Raw genomic sequence first — 25,293 nt, forward strand, 5'->3', positions numbered from 1 at the left:
TTCACCTGTTCGCATGCACATTTCTTCCCCCTTTCTTCCACTTGGGATTGCCTTCTATCGCCCCATGATAATGACAAAAGACCTCATGCCTCTAACAATGCTGTCGTACGCGTGCAGCTTGCTGATCCTATCCGCGTCTTTTGCCGGTGCCTCCCTGGCCGAGATGGTGTTCCGCTGCCCCGGCTGCACCGCGGAGCGCCAGGCGCTGTGCCCGAGGCTCACCGAGACTTGCGCAGAGATAGTGCGCGAACCCGGCTGCGGGTGCTGCCCCGTGTGCGCCCGCCAAGAGGACGAGATGTGCGGCGTGTACACCCCGAGGTGCACCACCGGTCTGCGATGCTACCCGACGCCCGACTCGGAGCTTCCCCTGGAGCAACTGGTGCAGGGTCAGGGGCAATGCCTGCGCAAAGTGGACACCGAGACGGCCACTTTGAGCCAGGAGCAGCGGGAGCAAACCAGCGGTCAGTCTGTTTCCTGGAAACCTGTTTTTCTTCTATCAATTTTTAATGACACTGTCTAGACTGCAGCCTGAAGAATAGTGTAGACATTTTGCATTGCCATGAAGGCTGAGCCCAAATCTGTGTCACCATTTCGCACAATTGGATAAGATATGTTCATGTTATATCATACATTCTATTTATAGTGTCTACAGTGCATCCTTTAAACAGGAATTGGATAATTATGCGCCCCTTTAGAGCCTTTTTATACCCTTTGCCATCAGGATTTACCCACAGACTTGAAATAATCTGGAAGTTTGTGCTATCAGCACTTTGTTGCATCCATTATGTTGCATTAGTATGTTGTTCTTTATGTGCATTTGAGGTGTGCTATTTCTGAACTTCTTCTGCAGTAAGGACCTCTGTTCTTCAGCCTGTTGCATGAGGTATTCTTACACTCATGTTAAAGCCTGTGTTGCATTGACTTGTTTATAGTGTTGTGAATGTGCATGGGGAGAGAGAAACAAAAGGAACAGTCACCCAGCCCAAGTTAACCTCAGCTATGCTCCAAAACAGCTGGAACCTCCAGTCTCTCCCAGTATCCCCACTTTAAAACACTGTGACAGAGAACAAGGTAGTGGCCCTGCAAGATTCCCAGAAATTACTCGGTGGGATCGTTGCAGAAAACATCATAGTATTGATGTTGACATTTCCACAGGGGAGTGGAGAGAAAGGAGTGGAGAGAGACAGCAGGAGGAATGCAGCATTGATTGGAAAAGTGGACTTTAGGCTTTGACCAGAAATAGCTATAAAGTGGTGTTGACAGTGACTGCATTAACCGGGCTGTCTACCTGGAAAACGAGCTGGATGTATGTGCAGGCGGGATCACAATAAAGCTTCATGAGGCCTGGAGCCAGCAAGGCTCATGTGGCTTGTGTTTGAATAAGGACAGGTCGCAGTGAAGAAAGAAAAGTAAACCTCCTCATTAATTGGCTGATTTTGAAGCTGCAGAAACACACACAGTCGACGAGTGTGCAGCGGAGCCAGCTGCGCTGTGATTTTTACTCATTTCCAAATCCTTGCTTTGTCAAAGTTTACCTTCAGACTGACACGTGTTTGTTTTGGCAGCGAACTCTGTAGAGAAACTACTGAAGAGTACCCCTGCAACTCAGTAAGGACTCTCCAGCACACTGACAAAAAAGGGCAAAAATGGTTGTGACACGTTTGTGATCTAAAAACCACAAATGACTCAATCCAACATTTATGTAACCACACGCAGCGCCCTTCAAACAATAACACACAAGCAATAAAACAGGCGTGAATTGCAGAGTTGCATAAGAGTAAAACATGAGGGCAAACTGCACGAACATCATGTAAAGGCTTGCTTGCAAGACATCAATTTGTTAGGTGTCACTGATGTTTCTTCCTCAGGTTTGGCTCAGGCTGTGCCACGCCTCGCAGTTTGAAAGGTTGGAGATTTAGCTAGATGTGTGCAAAAAGCCTAGAAAGGCTGAATAAATAAAAGAGAATGGAAGAGTGTTACAGGGATTTTTATCAACAGGAAGCACCAGACTTTCTTCTTCTTGGGTCCTCAACCTCTGTTTCAGCTTCAAAATAAGTTGCCCATCCACTTTGTGTTTTAAATATAACATAATAAACTTACTGTTGGCGTTACAGATGCTTAATGTCAGTCTCCTGCTTTCCAGTTGGCCAAGTTTGATACTGCACAGACCTGATTTCCTGTCATAAATTCTTCTCAGATACAAAAAGAGGAAGTAATGAAATCCCCGATAGAGCTCAGCTCTTGGTGGCTGTTGGAAGATTGAGAGGAAACTTCTGGCTGCGACGCACTGCAGCTCCTTTGTTCCAGGAATTAATGTGTAAATGACAGATGAAAAGGCTGATTATAACACAATAATTTGAAACCCTGGGCAAAGAATCAAAGGGTGAAGTTTTGCAGCTGCTTTATTTAGATGTTTATAAGCCTCAACATCCTGGCATCCTGTTGTTCTTGCTTATTGTAGTCCAAGTAAATGTCTTGGACACAAATAACATATTGTAAAACTTATTACACTGAAATAGGATTATATAAGATTTCAAATCAGTGTTTGAAGTGACATTCAGAGAGTTACAGCTTTTATGCGTTTTAAGAATCGATCTGATGGTCGTATCCGTCGCAACTTGCAATGACAGCAGCAGCTTAATCCTTGTAAACTCCTGGATCAGCACGAAAAACAACCAAAGAGGTCAAAGGTCAGAGTTAATATTCCTTTGACCCTCGAATGATCATGGGAGAGAAAAGACGGTGAGAGAGGTGAAAATCAGTCAGAGGATAGAAATGTAGGAGAGATTACAAATTTGGGGAAGATACAAATTTTGTTTTCTGTTATTTGCATTCAAGTATTTATTTAATGAATTCAATATTACAGTTTGTAATATTGCATACAATACATAATACCAAATATTGAAGAACTTGTCAGTGAGGCTTGAAAATAGTGGAGTAATCAGTAACTAATTTAGTTTTTTGTTAGTTTTTAATAAAACTTATTGGATGAAATGTACTGGCTTAGTTTCTTCTCAAAGCCACAGGCGATGTTTGTTCCCTGTTTTAAATGGCCAAAGCAAGTGATTACAACATATTAGTAATTCAGAAAGTAAGAAACTGATATTGCTTCATAAATCCCCTATAATGAACTCCCCAGAGTGCAGTAATGTCTTGTTTAGCTCAGCAGGAAGTGTATTAGGCTTTGGCTACAGTCAAAATTCACTTATGACGGACATTCACGTTTGCTTTATCAAAAGTAATGTGTTTGAAAGTGTCTTAGTGAACAGTGTGTTATAGGGCTGCAAGATGCAGATGGAGATGTTTCTGTGACACTCCTAAACCAGGCTTGAATTGGATGGGTATACGTATACGAACATCTGAATTGAAAACATTAAAATATATGAAATTGCATAAAACCAAACCCTGTGCACTCTGATTACCTCCCTTTGGGCCTTCAGCATCTCTGGTTTGTGTGTTTGTGTGCTGCACGAGTGATTGCCTGCACGTGTTACACTGCACGCAACTACACTGAGGATTTGACACAATAGATTCCAAAAAATGTGTCACGCTTTGGCTTAATTCTGTGCAAGAAGTGTCTCAAATAATGTGCATATCTTAGAATAGATGAATATAGATGTTTAACTCTTAATCCAGATGTTTGCACACGTTATCACAATATCTCATGGATTCAAATCACCAGGACTTCTCTGTGATGTGGGGAACTAGCAGGATCAAATGAGCTACTCCCTCATGAACCCAAGAACTGATTGGAATATTTCAATAATAAAACTAACTGTATTTGTATTTAAATTTCAGACTTTTACGAATAACATGAATATTCCACGTTTCCTACAATTTAAGCTGAAATGCCTCCCTATTCCAAACTAACACCCACAACTTTCCCACTAGCCTCTCTGTTTATGCACAGTATCACTTGATATTCCGTTCCCAAGGAAACCTGGACCCAAATAAAGGTTTCTTTAATCAGCCTGCAGGGGCCTTTAGTTGTTATGACTGGGATCATACCATATGTGACCTCGACGGGGAACAAGTTGATTAACAAAGTCCAAACAGAGCCCTCAGCTGGTAGCTTGAATGTCTCACGGATTACAAAAAAATGGATACAGTCAATTGGTTATTACTCCTCAAAATGCCCATTTTGCCCAAACCTGTCCAGATTCAGCTTTACATGTTGAGAAGTCTTTTGTTTGAATATTGTTAAAAAATGTATGAAGAGGAAAAAGGAGGTGGAAAGAAAAGTGGAAAAGTCCTGTGCCGTCTGGTCGCTGGAATCACATTGTTAGCTAACAAGGGGCATTCCTGTGTACCTGCGGGGGCAACCAGACGGAGCCCGCAGGACTGAAATAGGTCCCAGATAATCCCAGGCTTCTCCAAAAACGGGCGTTTGTGCCATCTCCCCCCCAGGCGTCGACTTCAGGTTTAGTCGTGCCAAGAATCTCCTCGTGCCTATTGAGATCCAGAATAACCTTCCCACCCTCGTTTTTGGACAAGGGTGATTTGAGACAATGCAAACCCCTGTCTGAAATGCTACTTACACTGGAGGGGAAGGGCATAGCAACTCTTTCAACAGTTGTTGAGATGCTTCACTAAAATATGGCACTCAAGGAAAAGTTTGGGGGGGATGACCAAAGTCAATAGGACCACATGGTTAACAAAGATGTTGGTTCTGCACATTGATGATTTTTTCCCCACCATATCTTTCTTTTAAAACAGATGCTCACTTTATGGATAGAGATGTTAATATTTTCAAAACAGGACCTAGTTTGTCAGTGAGAAAGTAGATGCATGTGATGCGCTACAAGTTTGATGCGTTCCAGCTTGCCTCAATCCATGTCCTAGTTTAAGTCCTGAAGTCGCCCCAGAGTTCACCCAGCGGTGCAGGTAGAGCGCAAGATGCCTGGCCTTGGATAGCTCGGTGTGTACGTACATGCCAGAGCCTGTCCAAAGCCTGCTTTTAGATGACTGTTGCGGGCCAGAAAGCCTGGCAGGTAAACATATCTGCACTTTGCTGAGTTTGTGTTTCAAGGAAAACAGTCCCACTAGGCCATGCAGTGGGTGATGGGCTGCAGCTACTCTCTGCCGTTTGTTTCATCAACTTTGCAAGTGGCACATGACCTATTTCCCACCTCAGAGCTGCTTTAAAAAACATATTGAGAGAGAAGACTTCTTTTTTTTTTTTACTGATTTCTACATTCCAACATTTAAAGGGATAGCTCAGTTTTTTTGCAACTGACTCAGATGTCTTTTTGTGCAGGTATAACGACCAGTGATCTTAGGTTAGCTTAGATACGTTACTGGATGTCTGGATTTAATTATTCTTGCCTGTTGATACCTGTTGAAATACAGGGTTACCCAAATGCTCCATGTGCATTGAGAGAAAATGCTCCCATTGATGTCCACTCATTTTGGAGAGCTTACAAACTCACGTCACATCCATGAGTTTGTCTGACAATAAAACAAGGGTTCAGTTCGTATCAATAGGAATAGGACGGGGCGAGAATGCTGATGGCTGTCCTTTTTCAACCTTTCCATTCTCCACCCCGCGGCCAAGTTCTGCCATTTGCTTAGTTGACCAGAATCTGGACAATCAGACATGACACCTCTGGCCTACGTGCCATCTGGGAATTCGACATGGATCAGATAAAGAAAGAAAGCCTCTGGAGCCATTGTGTGAGGATTAACTCAAGCAGTAGACTGGACAGTAGGACTGCTGCTTTGTTGATACTGCTGATCCCAAGCCCACCGCTGTGGAACGGCTTGGACTGCAGAGGCCTAGCGCCCCCTGAAAGTGGGGTCCTGACCCTCTGTGTTGGTGTGTTGGTGTGCGTGTACATTCGAGTGGGAGATTGTCGTATTCGCTGCGTATAAACTGTGCGTTCACACCTATGTGTGGCCAGACTGTGTATTGGAGTGAACATCTCAGGTTTCCTTAGAAGAGAAGGGAGTGATGCTGTTGCACTTGAATACTGTCGGGATTATGTAATGCGGCAAAACAAAAAGCTGCTTACATTTTGTGTGTCGTGTGTTTATCCGCAACACTTGTGTGTGCGCACACACACACACACACACACACACACACACACACACACACACACATGCGAGCACACACCTGATTCCAGTTGACTTTTGCCCTTTTTGGAAAGAGACCCAGCCTTCAAAGAAAAGCCGGAGAGAGCACGATGGAGCGTCATGAGGGGATCTGAAGTCCAACAACACCAGATCTATCTGATGGCAAAAGGCGCCAGCACCGTGTTATTGCTTAGTTTGGAATTTCCTTTCTCCCGTTCTCTCTTAGGCCTTTTGTAATCATATTCTACAAGCGGATGTCAAATTTACCTCTTGCAGAGCGCAGAGAATGCCTCTCCAGTCCACCACCACCACCACCACCAGCAGTAACACACACTCGCTTTCATTCTCTGTCCTGCAAACGCCCTTTCCACAAGTCTGCACGTTACAGCTTGACTCAAACTATCCACTCTCTGGCCCACTGTTTGACCTTCTCTACTGTCTGTGCTTATTTCCCTTCTTTCCTTCAGGCGTCAAGTGAATTCCTGCATAGATGAAATCCACGCTCAAATGAAAATCAGAGAAAACAAACACTCTCCTGACATATTTTAAATATATTCTTACTAGCTGAGCTGAGATGTGATCATGAGGCATTTTCTTAATCTAAAATCAGCTGGTTTGGAGTGACGCTCCTTTTCCACTCCCTCTCCGTCAACCCTCAACCCCTAAGTATGCTCTGTTGTCAGAAACAACATGTTCTGTTGAACCTGATGGCCTCTCACATTGTTTGCTCCATCTGTTTGAAGAGAGGGTTGTTTTTTTTTGTTAGGTTGATGTTTAACAAGACTTCAAGGAGAGAGGAGACGGTCAAACTGAGACTGGAGGAATCACTGGATGGCCACAGTGACTCTGCTGTTTGACATAGTTTCAGTGACATAAACAGGACATGCATTTGATGTTGGTTTAGTTTGCTACATGACTAATTCCTTGTTCATTACGTGTTATTTCCATATATTTAAATCCATAAACAACTGGCCTTATTTTCTATTGTTCAGTATTTAGCCATGCGATGAGAGGTTTTCACGAACCCAAAGTTTTGAGCAACTTTGGTCGTTTTCCCCTGCAAAAAAACCTCCTTTTCTTTTATGATTCTGATGCACCATGCTATCAGAGGTGATAGCTTGAGTTCAGTTTGATCCACTGAAGCATTAGATGTATTGAAACCTCATCATTTTGACCAGGCCTGACTAGGATCAGGTCTGGACCTGCGAAGACCTCAAACCTAGATCGAAGTCATCAAGAGGTCTTCCAAACACAAGTGTAAATGTCTGATGATTTTGTTCATTTATCACCACTTTCAACATCTGCTCATGAAATTAAATCACACCAGTAAGGAAAAAAAGCAACCATGGAAACCTGACTGTGACTAAAAGTTCAACAGAGGCCAACTTTTCTGAGCCCACAAGCTTGTTAACGGAGCTGCATGTGGTTGCTTCGCTCTGTGAGAAAAGGAAAGGATTGTAGTGACTCATTGATTGTGCTGATGCGTTTCAGAGCACTTTAACAGCGGTTTGGACACTTCACCCCCGCAACATTATGTTAAGTGAAAGTGTCAGTTGGGACAATGAGGAAAAATGGTCACAAACACGAGAACTATACTTCAATCCTAAAGCAAAGATCAGAGTTAGACTTTTATATCCTGGAGGGTGCAGGTGAGCTAGATCAACTGGCTACCTTTGAATTAGGACCGATCATCAGACGCAGTGGGAGGGACGTCGGAAAATCCAGAGAATTGTGTTTTATATTTCCCTCCCATCCATCTAATGTCGACTAGTCCTCATGGAAAGGAAAGAGGATTCTCCTCAAGAAGCTGAGAGCTTTTTTTTTTTTTCAAAGCAGGCCACTTACTTTGTTGCTCTGACAAATGAGCTCCGCAATTGGATGCTTATTCCGCCACACTTCCAGCCTGTAAAAAGCCCAATCCATTACCACGATGACAGCAGGAGGGCATCAGAGCGGCTCAGTGAGAGAGACGGTCCTGGAAAGTCACAGGTTTAATGCTTTTAGCAGCCAATGTGTCCATCATAGTGTCCTTGAGGCCTGTCCTGCCCAGTTTATTTTCTACTCTTTTGGGGACACTGTTAAGACGTAGTTTAAAGTGTGAAATATGTGACTTTTTTAACAACTAAATGTATCAACACAGTAGAAATTTGGGATACTTAGATTAAGATTTGATGGATTTATATGTCGTGTCTCCACAGGCGAGGCTGTGGAGCCGCTGCCTGAACAGGGTGTGAGCGAGATCCCGGCCATCCGGAAGCCCAGCAAAGAGACCACCTGGCTGGGACCCAAAGAGAGCGCCGTACGCCAGCACAGACAGGAGATGAAGACCAAGATGAAGACCAACAAGGTGGAGGAAGTGAAACCCCCGCGGCCCAAACAGGTGTGTCTGCTCCACAGGAAAAGCTTTGGATATAGCTCTTGAAAAGTTCTTAAGTCTAAGTCCTGGAATCAACCAGAAGAAGAAAGAGGAACACCAAAATTATTTTTGAACCTGTTCAAATGTTGTTATTATAGAGCTTATAGAATAAGTAATGACTTAAGAACAACCTGGCACAATATGTTGTAAATCTGTAAGACATGGCATAATAACGACGGTCAGCTTCTACTAGACAAGAACGTGTAAGTAGCGCAGTCTTTTCCAGAAGAGACTTCCCTGCACTACCTATCTCCTCAGACTGCTGAGGGAAGAAAAGAGGAGGTCAGTGTCGCCTCCCTCTGGTCCAGCTGCTGTGGATATTTGGCTGCTGCATTGAAGTTTTTTATTTGAGGATCATTCAAAGTGCAGTTAATGCTGTTGATAAGTGATAGTTAAATTCACTTTAAAGCCTGAGGAGGAAATAACGTAAACACCTAACAACATTTTCATGCCATGGCACAAAGAAAAGGCTTTGGCAGATATTAAATACACCTGACCGGCTCTGTAATCCGGAGCTGGGACTCTCGAGTGAACCCTGGGCATTTCTGACCGGCATCGTGGTATTTTCCATCCGCTATAAAAATCAGTTAAAGTTTATTGCTCAGCCAGAAACTTATAGCTGTCTCAACAAGGCATTTGGCTGTGTGGAATTGTGAGGTAAATCTGAGGTCACTGGCAAGAGTTGTTGTTCATTACTGGCAAGAAAACATGATTCATTTGCTCATTACAGAAAGCCCCTTCAGCTTTATTATGTGTGTGTGCCTTTTATGTGAGATTTTATGTAGCATGTAAAAAATGTGCTGATGCCTTGCAAACACATCTTGGTGTTGATGAATGCATTTCTGCTGTGTGCATGAAATAAACTGAATTTATGAACATTTTTTAAAGGAAAAAGGGTGATAGAAAAGATCTGATTTCTTATTTTCCAAAGAAAACAACAAATAGGAAAAACTCTAATCTCCATGCACAGAGGTTTGAATTATTGTAATATTCTTTTTAGAACATTTATTTTGCCGCAGGCCAACCATAATTTACCCGACTGTCACAGAAACCTGGTGACTCACAAACCCAAACACCTCTATACGGGTGTGTTAACATAACCTTTGCTGTTGTTTTTAAGACTCAGTGTCAGCAGGAGCTCGACCAGATCCTGGAGAGGATATCCAAGATGCCCTTCAGAGATAACCGAGGTCCCCTGGAAGACCTGTACGCCCTGCACATCCCCAACTGTGACAAGAGGGGGCAGTATAATCTCAAACAGGTGACTCCAGGCATTGTGGGAAACAGGGTGGTAAGCTGAGCGGGTGTAGAAACTTGATACTATACAGGTGTTGAAAGGAGAAAAGGTGGGTAAAGCATCATAACCGCCAATTTAAACAGTGACATGCGGCTTTATTTTTGTCTTATTAAAGCATCTTATTGCACATATATGTATTTAAATACTGTGTGTGTGTGTGTGTGTGTGTATATATAGAAAAGAAAAGGGATCTAAATGAAACATGTGCGACCTAAAACTGATATTACACATAGTTTTGCACAACACATACATGCATATTGTCGTCATCTAAAATAGCGTAAAAACATGCAGAAATAAAACACAGCATATTGTGTTTCAGTGCAAGATGTCTCTGCACGGGCAGAGAGGCGAGTGCTGGTGCGTCAACCCCCACACCGGCCGATCTATCCCATCAGCCCCCATTGTGAGGGGCGACCCCAACTGCAGCCAGTACCTCAGAGAGCTGGAGCTGGAGCTCCCTGACATGGACCAGATTTAAAGTGGCATAAAAACAAAACAAAAAAACAAAAAAAAACTGTAAAGTACCTGGGAACAAAAAAAACATCTGAGTAAGCTATATATTATCTGTCTATTTGTATGTGTCTGTAGTTCATTTGATGACATTTGAAATCTTAACCACCTAAAAGGATTAGACGATAGAATCCAGCGTGCTGCGTAGGATGCAACTGCAGATTATTTGTAGAAGTAAAGATAAGACTTTCAGTAGACAGCTGGAGTGTTGGTGACTTTTGCTTTACTAATTGTGACTGTGCGCAGAGTTGCTCTGTTATCAGTGTTTTGTTCTGTTTGTGTTGAAAAGTGAAAAGCCTTCAACGTATTTGGTTTTAGGTGTGTTTTCGTTGTCCTCGCTTGCAGACTACTGTTACGCCTCATTAACAGATAACGCTATTAAAATGGTAATAAATTCAATGTGTGCCTGCCTGTGTTTTAATTTGTACACACACTTTGAATGTGCCGCACTCGATGCAGGGTTGTTTTGAAAGTTAAGATTCATCCCGAGGGGCGCACAAATAATTGGTACCAAATTTCACGAAAGTTCATCCACTTTTTAGTAATTTCTGTCAAAAACAGAGAACATCGACCTCATACTCGTGGAGGAAAAGTCAGGATCACTAAAGTGAGAAGGATACATCATCTGGTGAGCATGAATGTCTGTACAAAATGTAATGGTGATCCATTCAATACTTGTTGAGACATTGCAACTGACCAGAGACGTAAGGTATGTTAAAAAGAAAAGGACTCCCTTACCTTCCTTATTTAGTATTACTGTGTCAAAATGAATCACATTTAGCACAAAACTATGCTGAGCTGACCTCTGTGTGTTGAGTCTTTCAAAACATAACTCACCTTTGGAAACTCCCCAACGAGAAAAGTCTCCGCAGGCAGTTTCGCCTTTGACAGCAGATGGAATCAACCTGAGTGTCAAGGTTAGAGAGATAGCAGCCGCAAAAAAAGAAAAGAAAACTGACTCAACAGAGGTCAAACAAAAGTGCAGTTATGTCTTTTTTTTGTGAGTACATGAACTTTATTTAAATAGTGATTTGTCATTACAAAAAAAAAACGAGTACATCAATTACACGCCTGTTAAATATTTCACCATAACGTTCACATTAATCTTTTTATTAAGAGATTCTGAAATGCTCAAAGTGTCACTGTGTTGTGTTCACGTGTGTGCTAGAATCAACAGAGAGAAGTGGGAAGAACCGGCTGCGCTTATTAGGAATGTCTGAGATTACAAGAGTTGTTAAATGAACGTCATGATTAGAATGATGACAACAAAAGCTTTTGAGCAAAATTTGAATCACAGAACAAACAATGTTGCCCACCAGGGCTTGACTGGAGCGATCTTTGTCAGCAACCAACAATCATTCAACGACACAAGGAGTCCACATGCAAATGGAAATTCAAAGTGGCGTGGAGGAGAAGCCACTTCAATTTACATAGAAACTCAGCGACCTCGCTCTCTGCGGGATACAGGACCCGATAAACCCAGAGAGCAAGTCAAATTTGCCTGCGTGGTGGCAGTGAAGACCCTTCAGGTGGAAACATAAACAACGCGATGCCTTTGCATACGATTTGTGTGCCAAAGAAAGGAGACGCACCACATTTGTGGGACAGTAGCTGGGGTAGGCTGGCCTCGTGAGAATTTAAACCAGAGCTTGTTGTAGTTGAGAACTATAAGGGCATGGCACATACAGTACACAGAATGCACACACACACACACACACACACACACACTGTACATACATTTACAAAACAGGAGGCAGTTGTCTGGACTTGAAAAAAGAGGCCGGGTGTCAAATATCTCACCTCTGACAGCACAATGCAGTATGCTAGTTTATGAGAGCTACGCGAGATGTAGAAAATAATCATCTCTAACTGGCAAGAAACATTTACATTATTCATATGCATTCTGTTGCTCATTTCTCATTTGATTCTCCAAAATTTAAAGCTGAATCTTTATGATTTTCTTCTTGAGCTTTGAGCATAAGTGCTGGCAGGTGGACTTTGAAACTTTCTTTTTCACAGCGTTAGCTCCATATTTAACAGACTAATATGAGAGTGGTATCAATCTACTCATCTCACTTGTTATGAATATAAAATGCTATTCCTTTAAGTGTGTTGGCTTCTGTTAGCTGCAGGTCTGTAGATTTAACAAATGCTTTCCTGACTCTATGCTGAACAAACAATTAAAGCTACCATGCTGACATGGCTCCATCTATGTCGTTCACATGATTAACAATTAATAAAACGTTGCTAGTTAAAGAAATTAGAAGTGTTAATTTTTTAGCCACATGGAAAATATGTCTTGTCTCAGAATTAAATTTAGCAACACAATCAATAAACAACATAGTATCACTATCATACAAATATATATATATATAATCCTCTATTATCTATGGATATAAAGAGGCGAGGTGTTAGCTAACCTCAAACGTAGTACGATCAGCGGGGAGCCACATAACACCTACATGTGAGAGCTTTTCAGTTCAGCTCCCCTCTAGAAAACAATAAAAACACAGTCCATCACACCTGACCATATATAGAAGAATCTGTGCTATATTTTCCTGATTGGCAGTCATTAAGTGTGCTAGCTTGATTGGCAGGTTTAAGAAGAGGCGACTCTTTCCCTCTCATTCGTTGCTGTTGCTGCTGCTGTCGAGTTCTTTGCACTGCAGGTCTCCTCCGGCGTAGTTGATGCCGGGGATTTTCGCGCCAAAGCGATCGACGCACCAGCAGATCCCCCTCCTCCGACCACGAGACGGCTTGCACTGCAAGTATAGAGTGCGCAGGAAACGGATGAGGCGCTTGTGGTACTTCTGCTTTATCAAATTATTGTCTCGAAAACCAAGCTGCTGTAGTTACAGTAAGAAGCAGATATGCGATGCAACCCACGAAAAGACCTTTCCATACCTGTTTGCGCTTGAAGAAGCCCTTCTTGTCACAGTTGGGGATGTACAGAGAGAGAGCCAAGACCCTGGAAGTGTCCTTCATGCTCTGAATGAGATTATCCAGTCTTCTCCCACAGGGGCCCTGAACACACACACACACACACACACACACACACACACACACACACACACACGTGAGTGTTTGCATGGTCACAATGGCCCAGAAATAAAAAAGTAAGGAGGTGGCAAATACCTCCACTAATGAGGACTTTAGTCATTTGTTCACACCTTTTTGGTTTGTGTGAAAGAGGCCCTGCAGGGCATCATGGCTGATTTGTCAGAACTGGTTTCTTTATAATGATTACCCTGTGAGCTGAGTTTATAATCCCTATACTTCACTTACGAACTCAGGCTCCAGTTTATCCGGGCTGATCGGGGAGAAGTTCAGGTTGCTGGCGGGTCCCAGCCGGGCCAGCTGCTTCTTGCGGTCTTTGGCCTGCTTCATGGCATGGGCCTTCCGGCTGCCGATGTGGTCTCTTCCATACAAAGGCGCCTTGGTTTGGGGCTGCATGGACTCTGGGACGGGTAGCACTGCGTCATCGTGGGATTCTCCATCTGATAAAGGGCAAAGACTCATCATTATGATGCATGTTTGAGGTTTATTAAAAAGGTGCCTAATGAGGTCATTCAAAGATCATTCAAAACTCTCCCTCTCAATCCTGCTGTTGTTTAAATGACATAAAATCTTTAATTTGGAGAATCAGTAGCTTTACTGCATGAATGACTAGATGCACGGTTTGACAGAACACAAACACAACTCCTGAAGCAATTACATGAATGTGCACCAGAAGTCCAGCTGCATGTTAGTCCTCCAAAACAGGGCTTCAAAGCATTTTCCCGCTGATTTTCCACTTGGAAAAGCACCTCTTTGAGTAGTTCAAATTAAAAAAGTAAAGCTAAACTCGTGAGGGCAATAGACAGCAAAGTCCAATTTAGTAATGTCACAATACGACGTGATGATTTCACGGCCCCAGCTGAATGCTTATTTAGCAGTAAGTGTACTGGCCAGTTGCAGATTGGAAGTGTTGACATACAGAACAACATAGCCTACATTTATGGCAAGACAGGTTGCCAGTTTGGGGTATATGTAGACCAGGGGTTTTAAAACTTTTATAGCCGGTGACCTAAATGAGATATTTAGTCTCACCCTGGCACCCAGACCCATGAAAACATGCTATTACACTTGTCATGTGGCAAGCCACCAGAAACAGCCGCAGCCCATTTTGGGTCCCAACCCCCACAGGAACCCTCATGTAGCTACATGCATCTTTCGTCCGTGCAAAAATACAGCTCTTTGCTACATTTTGGGGAGTCGCACACAGTCGCTCAGACCTCAGTGCTCACCCCTCGCCCTCGTCCCACCCTCCATTCACACGACCGCAACGGCTGTGCCGAGGCCAGAGTTAGTGGCTGTGGCTTTCTTTCCCAAAAGCCCTTTAAACTGATATTCCCCTTCAGTTATAGCTATAGCATTAGCCTTGTATGTGTCCTAAGCCACAGCTGGCCCGTTTCCACTGCTGTGTCACGCAACTTGTTTCCGTTTCATTTTGGCAGATTGCAAATTCTGCTTTTAAACCCCTCCGTTTCTGCACTGGCGTGATCGCTAAGCTAAATTGGGCGGTGAAACAAGGTCATCGCCACGTTGCAAGTGACGCCTAAAAAACCTGCCGAGCCCCTCTACCCCCCCCCACCCCCCCAGCAATGATGATGAAGATGATGTCATCCATCCACATAAGGACAGGTCCTTGGAAAAAGCAAGAGATTCCCCCATCCTCCAGTTTCCTTGCTGACAAGGTTCTTTTTTTTTTCTTCCTCCAGAGAAAGCTGAGGCAGATAAGCAGCAAGCGTAAACCCAATCAAGTCCTCACTTGCTAATCCTCGAGTTTGTCTAATCTGACCTGTGCTGACTGATCGCATCTTTCGTTTCTTCTTTCTTCCTCTCCCTTTTCTTCGTGTTTGAATCGTGAGACGTGGGGATCCTGCAGAGCCGTATCCCTGCAGGTGGAAGTGACAGAAAACTCATTCCTTCCTTTCTTTGCTCTTGACAAGGTCTTTTTCTTCCTCGCTATGTGGGAAACTGACATGAAATCTGTCCCGATAATGTTGCAGAAGAACTTGAGCTTCATGGTTCACACATACTTGCAGGAAAAGGCAACTACTGTTTTTTTCAGCTTTCATCCAGGTTTGAATGACAACTTGTGTCATTGCATTATAATTGTGCAAAATGCACACATGCATAGTGGTGCATTAATTGAAGGATGTGTTAAAACATACTGTGTAACGGTTTTCTACATTTTATGAATGCACAGTATGTATGCATACACATTTGTTGCTCTTCTCCATTGTCTATGAAATGTAATTTGTGTATGTGGTGTGTATTTATTAGTGTGCATATGGGTTTTGTTTAATTTATGTGTTTAGAAAGTGCCCAGCAGGAGATGTGGAGTTAATGGAGAAGCTGGCTGACGGGCGGACAGATGGGGGATCAGTAACCCACGCTCAGCCTGCATTCTGCTGAATCACTGCTCAGCCTGGGCATGCCTGCAGCACCGAGATGTAGAGAGGGAGGGAGGGGAGGGAGAGAGGGAGGGAGGGGAGGGAGAGGGGGAGGGAGAGGAAGGGACCAGGGGGGGACTAACAAAGGGGGGGGGGAGGGAGCAGCGGATAGTGTGGGAAAGGGTGGAAAAGGGAAGGGGAGATGAATAGAAGATTGGAGTTTTTGCAGTTTTTTTATTACAATTTCTCAGATGCAGAGCTGCTCTGAATGATCTTACTCTGCTGGAGTGAATTCAGCCAAAAATTTAACAGAAAATGTAATGATAAAAACAATATAAATGGACTGAAACAAGGCGAATTTGAATGAAACATTTGTATGACAGTATTTCAGTGTTTCCATCCTTTCTTATCTTACCAAGAACAACTGCGGCTCCTTGGCTGAAGTTTAACACAGCCAATGAGGTTATTTATTTCCAGAGTAGCTTTACCCTGAACCAAAACTCCAATCTGCAGCAAAGTAAAGCTTAACACAGAACGGGTGAAACTGGGGATGGGGTGGGGGGGGGGGGGGGGGGGGGGAGAAGAATAAGAATAGGGTGTAAAAGATGAAGAGGGACAGTAGCCAGGCAGGGAAAGAGGAGAAGAGGCAGTGTGGTGGGAGAGAATAGAGAGACGGAGACAAAAAGGTGGGTTAGGTGTGGGAAAAAAAAATAAACAGGTGGTGGATGTAGAAAAAGTAGAGGTGTGCAGGGCAACAAAAGAATAGCTATAAGACAAAAAGGAAAAAGAAAAGAAACTGTTGAGTAAGGGAAGAGGGCAAAATCTGATTCGGTGCAACATTTCCCACAAAGCGCAGACATAGTGACTGTCCCTGAACTGCCATTTAAAGGAACCAAAAAGGAGTCTCGCGGAGCACCACCTGTAATCTTCTCCCTTGTTTTATGTCGGCTGGGGGCCCCGAGGCGACGGGCCACTCACACGAAACCGACTGATTTATGGCTCGCAGCCCCACAAGGTCTATTCAAACCAAGATGACAGGTTGATCGAAGCTCGGCACCCATTGTTGACAGAGTTCACAGGGTCAAGGCGCACGGGGTCTTTTGAGTCGTGTGCCTCGGTAATGACAGGTGTCAACCCGTCTTGAAGAGGGCTGTGCGTTGACTCCCATCAGCCTCGCTGGCTCCCAAAAGAGTTAGGGGGGGGGGGGGCTACTAAACTCACTTCACGCCCTTTTCTTTTGTCTCCCACAACTTTAGAAAACTAAAAGCAAACTCATGTATATTGGAGTGATATTTTATGACAGGGAGGGGAATAGTGAAAGTGTTTTTTTGCACTGGTGATTCCAGTCTGGAGGTCGTTTTTTTAAATTCACCACTGCATCACTGGCCCACTCTGTGTCACTTGAGGGCTTCATTAAAATTCCTTCATTAACAAGAGAGGAGGAACATCTCCATCCAGCTGTTTGCTATTTCTTTGCACCAGAGCCTTTTAGATCAGCGGTTGATGACACACTTTAAGCAAATGCAACAGAAACACCAGCACAGCTGACACAAAGTTAACCAAGTAGAGCACTGCACATTTAGTGCTGGAATATACTTTAAAGCCCTATAGTGGAATGAGGGGAGGAGGAGGAGAGAAGGTTTACACGAACTATAATGATTAAAACATGTATGTGATCTGAATCAGTCATCGCTCCACAGGCCTACCTTTCAACGTATGCATCAGTTTATACAACTTCTCGTTCCTGCATACGCCCCGGCCGTGCAGGAGTGCGTGCAGCGGCTTCTCCTCGCCGTTCTTGGGCAGGCAGCGAAGCCCGCGCGTGCACGGCCCGGTGTACACGCCGCACGGCTGGCCCTCTTCCAGCGCGCACGTCAGGCAGCAGCCGCAGCCGGGCTCCTTCACCAGGTGACAGCCCACCGGCACCGGCGGACACATGGACTGGGCCTTCTGGTCGCACGGCTGGCACGGCACGTACGACGAGCCGCAGCCGGTAATGCTGAGCAGGGGGACCATGAGGAAGGAAACGCTCAACAGCATGGCGCGCTTCTTGTCTGAACTGCAGGCTGTTTGATTGAAACCGCAACGAGTATCAACTATATCTCGTGCTGAATCCTTTTTTTGCAAAAAAGATTGGAGTCCAAAGGAGGAGGGGGGTGTTGCATCCACAGGTGCCTTGCGCGCTCAAGTCCCAAAATGACAGCGTATCCAATGCTCGCAATCCACAAAGACAGTCACTCTGCTGCTTCCCCTGCGCTGTCCCCCAACCCTGCAGTCGCAAATTAATTCGAAAAAGAGAACAAAATATCCAGACACCACGGATCTCTGCCTTCAGCGATGGTTTTTACGCGCGAGCTGATTGTCTCCAAATGAGAGATGGAAAGCCTGATTCCAACTGTCGCTCCCTCTGTAGGTTATTTAACCCGCACGGGTTGAGAGCAAAATGTATAATCTGTGGCTTTGAGCCTGCCTTTTAAAAAAAAGAAACATCCAGAGGCGAAGCCTACAACGATGGGTATGTCAAACAACGTTTGGAGGGGGAGGCGCACTTGTCAACTCCGTGCGCTGCGATGCTGATTTCACAGGGCGGGTGCTGGCATGCCTCCAGATCTGCCAGATACGAGGCGATGCTCCTGAAGTTTAATTGTTTCTGCTGAAGAAGAAGGCAGATCACTTCTTCCGAGGTCTCTTCAACCAAGAATATTATGGAAACTCAATTTAAAATCGCTGATGAGGTCGTTTGAATTGCAGCCAATGAGCTCCCAAATCATGCTGCTGGGTTTAGGAGAGGAAAGAAAAGTAGTTTTAGTGTTTACAGACCTCTTGTATATAAAACTGGTACCATTACTGCAAGCACGAAGAGAGACAGAACAACTTGGCAGAAAAAGAAGAAAATGTGACCTTACGCAACAGAATTCATGTCGCATACAAAGTGTTTTGTTTTGTTTAAAGAAAAATAATTTAGGGTCAACAAAACTGAGCGACTCGTTAAGACAGAGATTGAAGGTGAATATATTTCTTTCTAAGCTTTTGTGGAGCACATTTCCATGGAGAGATTGTGACTGACAACATATTTATTGGTCGATGTGTTACTGGTCCCTTAATGCTCACTTCCTGCTCTTACTCAGACTGACGTTTCCAACAGTGTGCATCCACATGAGGAGGGTTTTGAGGTTAAACTGTACAATGATTCATACAACAGTTACAGTTTTATACTTGACCCCCAATCTTAGTGTTCAGATTTGGGGTTGGTCTCCATCTCTGCTACTTTCACTGGGAATCCCAGATCCTGATCTCCATCAAAATCTAAATACTTGTTCAACATAACCTCCTTGGAAAATGCAATTAGAGTATTCAGATACTCATGTTCCACTGTTCACTGTTCCCATGTGCAGCTATGAGATGCATACATGACCCCCTAAAGCCTAACATGTGTCATTTTCCTCTCTCCTTGTTTATATCAGAAATCTTATCACGGCACTAAACCAAATGTAAGACTTTCAAAGTTAAGGGTGGGTTCCTGCTTGTGAAACCAGAACGCTTTTATAATTCCCTACAGATATCTTCAGGGTTTCTCTCTTTTGCCAAAGTACTGTAGCTTTAAATATTTGTGCGATGCTGTCTTATCCATAACAAATGTTTTCTCCAATGATCTGCACAATGAATGTAAAAAGGTCCAGATCGGGGCGAACCGCACTCGGGCCAACCTTTTTTTATGACTCAGCGAGGTCAGTGTCCAGTGAGATAAGTGGTCAGCTCTCATGGACAGTAACAAAATGCTCATAATTCACTTGGTGTTTTGGCAGATACCAATATATATCTGAGGATCTTAGAAGATCTGCATGTCTTTGTTTTTACTATCCAGAGTCCAAGAGGAGTTCATTTAATGCTTTTGACCCCGGTCATCTTCTTGGAAATGTGCCGTGTATACTTCCTTGATTATTTGGTTTAATTTGCCTCTGTGTTTACATCCTGTTTTTCTTCTTCTTGGTTTTGCACTTTAAGTGGAGTTTTCGTGCCCCGTGATGGGATAACTGAAACTGACCTTGAAAGACCCACACTGATCAAAGCCTCTATATTTCTTTGCTGTGTCGAGTTTCACTTCCTCTCTCACCCTTCCCCCATTCACGAAACTTTGTCGGCAAACTCTTTTTAGATCATTCGACCCCTGTTTGCCGTTTCCCTTGACCTTCGCGCCGCATCGGGTGTCAGGTGACGTCACAGGTGCCGGAAAGGTCAGCTCAGCATCGCCCACGCACCCCTTTCATTTCCCTCGCCTACCTGTCCGGATCTGAAGAAAGAGCGCCATTCACATTGTAAACCTGTGCGACAAATCTCTCTCTCACAGGTTCCAACAAAAAACAACAACAACCTCCCTTTCAAACATCGTCCTGAGGCTCCCTATGGTTCATAAATTGGTGAGTTATTACCCAGTGGCATATTGGCAATGCTGGTGCTTTTACACTTGTTCTGTTTTCTGCAAATGTGAGACAAGGAGGAGCTATGCTCCAAGGGCTGCTAGGGTTCATAAACCCCGACGCTACGTTCTGCTAAGGTTGGGTTTCCTGTGTAGTTTGGGTCTGAGTCAGTTGGTGTATATGGGCCATATGATGCGCAGCTGGTGGATATAGCTGTTCTCAACAGAGGGGAACGGTTCGGGATTTTCCTGGAAATTAAACCCTGGACTAAATGGGAGGGTTTAATGTTTTGGGTGTCTATATTAACGACGTCTATAAAGCTCCTTTAGTAACATGCTCGCTGTTTGGCGTGTCACGGTACACAAATTCCCCTGTTTGGTCCGTTTAACTTCGACTAAGTATTGTTGGCGCACAGTTTGCTTCTGTTCCATCGCTCTTATCCCAGGTTACCAGAACACTCCCAAAAGTCTCTTCAAACTCTAGTTTTCCTTTTCTCCCACTGACGACTCTCGCTGTACGAGCAATGCATCAACACGTAGTGTGGGTCACGGTTCTTTGACGGTCATGTGTGAACTTTGAACTTTAGCTTTTAAAGGTACAGTGTAAAGCATTTTAGGGGATCTATTAGCAGAAACTGAATATGATATTCATAACTATGTTTTCATTAACCAACATGGACAAGATGTTGTTAAAGTAAGACAAAAATGGAAATTTTAAAATCTTCAATTCTATGGTCGAACTCCATCTGCTGATGAAGACCGTGTGATATGATCGAAAGCTCCAGAACATCTCCTAAATAGGCAATGTGGTGAGAAATGTTTCTCAAACACTGAACTTGATAGTGAATCTTGTTAGCAACATGGACTTACTGTTCATCACAGGACATTACAGAAACATAATGTCTTAGTGCAGGTTCAGGTCCCATTCTTCAGGATTTGTGTCCTTGGTGATTTGCGACACAGCTACTGAAACTGACTGAATGCTGATCTTTGACCTCCCTCTGAAAACAAGTCAATACAACAGCCTCTTAACTCTCTCTGTTTCCCTGAATCTTAACCTTTTCCTGTGTTTTCTTTTGTGACTGGAGTTGAAGCACAAAGTGCAGGTCAATCTTTAAAAAAACTGAACACAAAAAAACGTTTTAGATCAGAAAAAGTGATGCATTCTTTAATAATATGGAAGTTGGCATAAAAGTAAGAACATTCTGAAAGATGTTTAAGTTTTATCTGAGACAAGAGCTTTCACTGTGGATTCTCAAGAGGTTTGAGAGGTACTTTCAGATCACAACTCAAATACAGTAGCGTTCAAATCATCCATCTTTTGCCCCTCTCATGTACGATTCCCTACTTTTTCTCCACCATTTCGTCTGCCTCTTTGTGTTCATATCCTGACCTACTTTATCCGTTGGAAGACACTGAAGCTTGTTCTGGAAGAGATAATGGAGCTGGAGTCAACTTGACGAAATGATCAAAAGCAGAGAAAAGGAGCAACCTCCGCACAAAACGGTCAGGAGCGGCGATACAATCTATGAGATACAGTGCTCCAGTGTCGCGTTTCTCTCCAGCCCCGGTACCTCGGGCTAACCTGCTGCAAAGTGTGCCAGACGATGAAATAATCCTTGTGAAAGTGATATCTTGAAAGCCATGTGCAGCAAGATGTTTTCTTGGAAGTAGTATTTGTTTGTGCCTCCAACTTCTAAGTCAGGTGGCAAATAATCATCTTTATTTACATGCATCAACGTTTATTATTGTTGGGCATCATTGATCATTTGTGTCTAATTGTTTTGTCACTATTTTCCATCCCAAACCCTTCTTACTGCCAAATGCTACCAAGTTAGCTTAGCTAGTTAGCATAGCTGACTTTCCCAGTTGAAAATGTGCGGCAGCATGTGGAGGTTTGATCATCACATTTCTCATCTAGTCTGCTGGGTTGGACGACGTCTGCAGCCAGGATGACGAATGTGCGGTTTACTTTCCAGAGAATAGATAGAAAAGTGATTTAGATTCGGTCTGTATGAAGTTTAATCTAAATCTAATGCAATAACCCACAGTGGATTTTTACTGTGGGTTGGCTTGAAGCTGCTGCTAGTTATCACTCCAACTGTATGCAGCTTGATGTGGATCGGCAGATGACTCGTTTGTGTGACTGATGTGCGCCACATGACACAGTCAGAGCTTACTGTAAGTGACAAAGCCGAGTAAACCGCTGGAAATGTGCTGAGGCAGCATGCGTAGCCCTCCCCCATACACAGAGAAAGAGTCAGTTCCCAGAATACTGTAAGCACTTGATTTTCAGAAACAATTAGAGGAGTCTAAACTGGGGCTGAAACTCCAAGCAATGCAACCGTGTCTGTGTTTTGTCGTACAGGTGGAGCTCATGGGGGTTTCCCACAAAGCATGCTGGGAAGAAAATGACTGCGAAAGACTAATGAACAAGATATACTGTATTTCTTAAGCATGCCTAATAGCTCTTTAAGTACAACAAACTCACATATTCGTATGAATAATTTTGTCACAGGAAGTGATGTATTTCATGTTTCTGGCATCAGCTGCAGGGTTTGTTTGGAATAAATAGATGAAGAACTGGGTAAATAGAATGAGCAGTGATCAACGTCACCTACAGAGAGTTAATCAAGGGAAAGTCCCAGGGAAAACACATGTCCGGGTCATGGCCACACTGTCAGATTCCCACTTAACATGTGGGAAGTGAAGTGCAGCGATACCACATCAATGGCTGCACAGCATCAATGACGGTATCTGAATCAGAAAAACAACAACAACATATTGTGTTGTTGATAGGCTGCAGTAAAGAAAACAAATCGTGTGCCAATCCATATTTGTTTCAGCCAAAAATGGTCTTTTACTGTAAACTGCATGGCTGCGGTTGCTCTGAATCACAAACTTGTGAAGATGGCAGTGCTCTTGTATTTCCATGACAGAGCAACTGCAGTCCCCGACACCAAATTACACATCGGGCAGTTTGGGAAATGTAAACCGCAAATCAGCAGGGTGGTGTGATCTGCATGCAAAACTATAGCGCAAGGTAAGAGGATGAAAAACCAGCGTTTGAAGAGAGCTGCAGGCTGCAGGGTTCAATGAAGGAGGAAGTTAGAGGAAGCAGTACATGAGATGGCAGATTGGCTAAATCCATGTCAGCACATCTGTGTGGCCCTGGCAACTGTGGATTGGACAAAGGCAGATCATTGCATCCAGATGTTGGAAAAGCTTTTGGTACATCTGTGCCACGGTGCTTTTTTTCTACGAATTCGTGGAACCTGAATATTCAAATCTGTCTCCAAATCATCTGTCTTTTGTAAAGTGAGCTGTATTTAAATGACCTGCAGTGAAGACAAACTGTGTCAGGTGGTCTTTCTCTCAGCGGGAACTCGGATTTGAACCCTAACGAGTATGCGCCGAGGACATCTACATCAACCTTTAACTCTCACACTCCAGGGCAGGCCCCAATGTAGCACCTGCAAAGCACAAAATGGGAAACCATCAAAACATTTCTTGGAAAACAGGATTTTAGTATCCTTGTTTCAAGTCAATAGTCATTTGAAAATGCTTTCTCAGAATTTGCGGTTTCTTCTCGTCTGCAGCGTGGCATGCAGAACATCTCCCAAGAAAATATGTCTGAATTTGGCAAAAGGCGGCTCTCCGAGGAATCATTTTGATTTACGGCTCCGAGGCTTCAGCCCTTGTTGTGGGCCCGAGCAGTTTGAAATTGCGGTCACCCTGTCCTCCACTTTGTTGCTTTCCCACTGGCGTGATGGTTAGCTTCTTTGTAAAGGGTCTTTCCCAGAATGAGTCCCACTGCGGTGTTCGAGGTTAGAGTGATTTGGAGAAGCTAAACTAAGTCCTCCTGGCCTCGCTCGTGCATTGCTTCAGTCAGTGTGTCTATGAAGTGCCAGAGAAGTGTTTCCTCCAGTTAACGTCCTCTTTTAATGGCACAAACACAAACAGATGAATGTGCACACACACACAAGCAGCCGTTTGACAGATAATATGGAAGATGAAAGAGACATGCGCTGGCCGACTGGCTAGCCTCTGCTCTTTCAGGGATCTTTGTGTGACTGCTTGTTTTTGTGTGAGCTGCAGCCTGATAATGCCAGAGACCAATATATTTGCTGGGATCCTCTTAGGGCTCATTCATTTGCATTCTTAATGATTCAAAATGATCGTGTGCGGCGCAAAGTGACTCGGGACAGCCATAACATCTTGGCTCTGTGTCCTGTGTGCCATTTTATTTCTTATGCTACCCAGCAGACAAGCTTTGATGTGAGCACCACAGAGCCGCTGCCTCCTATTAAGTGATCAGGCAATCCTCCCCAGGTGTGTAGAGGAGGTACTACTAACTAGCCATGAACAGCATGATAACACCAAATAAAATGAGTTCTTGATCCTTAAGGAGCTAGAGGTGAATCAATTTAACAGTCTTAATGCTTTGTATATGTAGGGTTTGATGTTGTTGCATGTTAATGTAACCATGTGAGGGGTGTTTATTTGAATATGGACCCCAGGAAGAGCAGTTATTGCCAAGGCAACGTCTAATGGGGATCCCAATAAACAATAAACAATGAAGCTCCTTACAGCCTCGATCTTTGAACCCATCCCAACCACAAATAACTAGAGGCTGTGTCTTCACAATGAAGGACTTTGTGCCCCTCATTCAGCGCAATAAAGCAACTGTGTAATCAGGTTAATCGGGTTGGTTCCTGTCTCCATTAAACCAAGTAATTTCGTTCGAAATATTTGAATCATTCCTTGAAATCTGCTGACGAAGGGAACGCTCACACGGTTCACTGCAACCTTCATTCAAGTAGTAAATATGTCAGGTTTGAATGCTCATAAAGCAACACCCCTAATTTAGTCTTGGCTACATCATGGCATTATATAGGGTGCATATCCTTCAGCTTGACTCAAAGAAAAGAATGTGCGTCAAACTGAAAAGCGTGCTTTGGGGCAGATGCGAAAGGAAGCTCTGTGCCCTGACATACCCATGTCCACTCTTTCCTCCTTACACACACTTTGTTTCTTTACACAAAGGCATGCTTCTCCAAATTCAGCATGCTAGCATTGAATCTGTAAAAGTATTGCAGTAGAGCCCAGTCGCCAGGAAGAAATGTTGGCATTGGGTGTTTCT

At 43.8% G+C, this 25,293-nt stretch overlaps 2 protein-coding genes across 2 annotated transcripts; one reads left to right on the forward strand and one right to left on the reverse strand.

Moving 5' to 3' along the window:
• Positions 1-10,694, forward strand: igfbp2a (insulin-like growth factor binding protein 2a). Its single transcript, XM_031852378.1, has 4 exons — positions 1-461; positions 8,271-8,452; positions 9,609-9,749; positions 10,105-10,694. Exons 1-4 carry the CDS (start codon positions 14-16, stop codon positions 10,261-10,263), a joined length of 930 nt encoding a protein of 309 aa, XP_031708238.1. The 5' UTR covers positions 1-13; the 3' UTR covers positions 10,264-10,694.
• Positions 10,695-12,881: 2,187 nt separating this feature from the next.
• On the reverse strand, positions 12,882-18,279 carry igfbp5a (insulin-like growth factor binding protein 5a). Its single transcript, XM_031852026.1, has 4 exons — positions 17,440-18,279; positions 13,581-13,792; positions 13,200-13,319; positions 12,882-13,057 (listed from the first exon to the last, which is right to left on the reverse strand). Exons 1-4 carry the CDS (start codon positions 17,771-17,773, stop codon positions 12,920-12,922), a joined length of 804 nt encoding a protein of 267 aa, XP_031707886.1. The 5' UTR covers positions 17,774-18,279; the 3' UTR covers positions 12,882-12,919.
• Positions 18,280-25,293: the final 7,014 nt, after the last annotated feature.

This window comes from Anarrhichthys ocellatus, unplaced genomic scaffold, assembly GCF_004355925.1.
Source record: "Anarrhichthys ocellatus isolate YVR2014 unplaced genomic scaffold, GSC_Weel_1.0 scaffold12, whole genome shotgun sequence".
Taxonomy (NCBI): Eukaryota; Metazoa; Chordata; class Actinopteri; order Perciformes; family Anarhichadidae; genus Anarrhichthys; species Anarrhichthys ocellatus.

Coding starts and splice junctions, on each gene's coding strand:
- igfbp2a (XM_031852378.1), top strand. CDS start 14: ATGCACATTTCTTCCCCCTTTCTTCCACTTGGGATTGCCTTCTATCGC. Junction 8,453..9,608: donor AACCCCCGCGGCCCAAACAG/GTGTGTCTGCTC, acceptor GTTGTTTTTAAG/ACTCAGTGTCAGCAGGAGCT. Junction 9,750..10,104: donor GGCAGTATAATCTCAAACAG/GTGACTCCAGGC, acceptor ATTGTGTTTCAG/TGCAAGATGTCTCTGCACGG.
- igfbp5a (XM_031852026.1), bottom strand. CDS start 17,773: ATGCTGTTGAGCGTTTCCTTCCTCATGGTCCCCCTGCTCAGCATTACC. Junction 13,793..17,439: donor ACTGATGCATACGTTGAAAG/GTAGGCCTGTGG, acceptor GCCCTTTATCAG/ATGGAGAATCCCACGATGAC. Junction 13,320..13,580: donor ATAAACTGGAGCCTGAGTTC/GTAAGTGAAGTA, acceptor GTGTGTGTTCAG/GGCCCCTGTGGGAGAAGACT.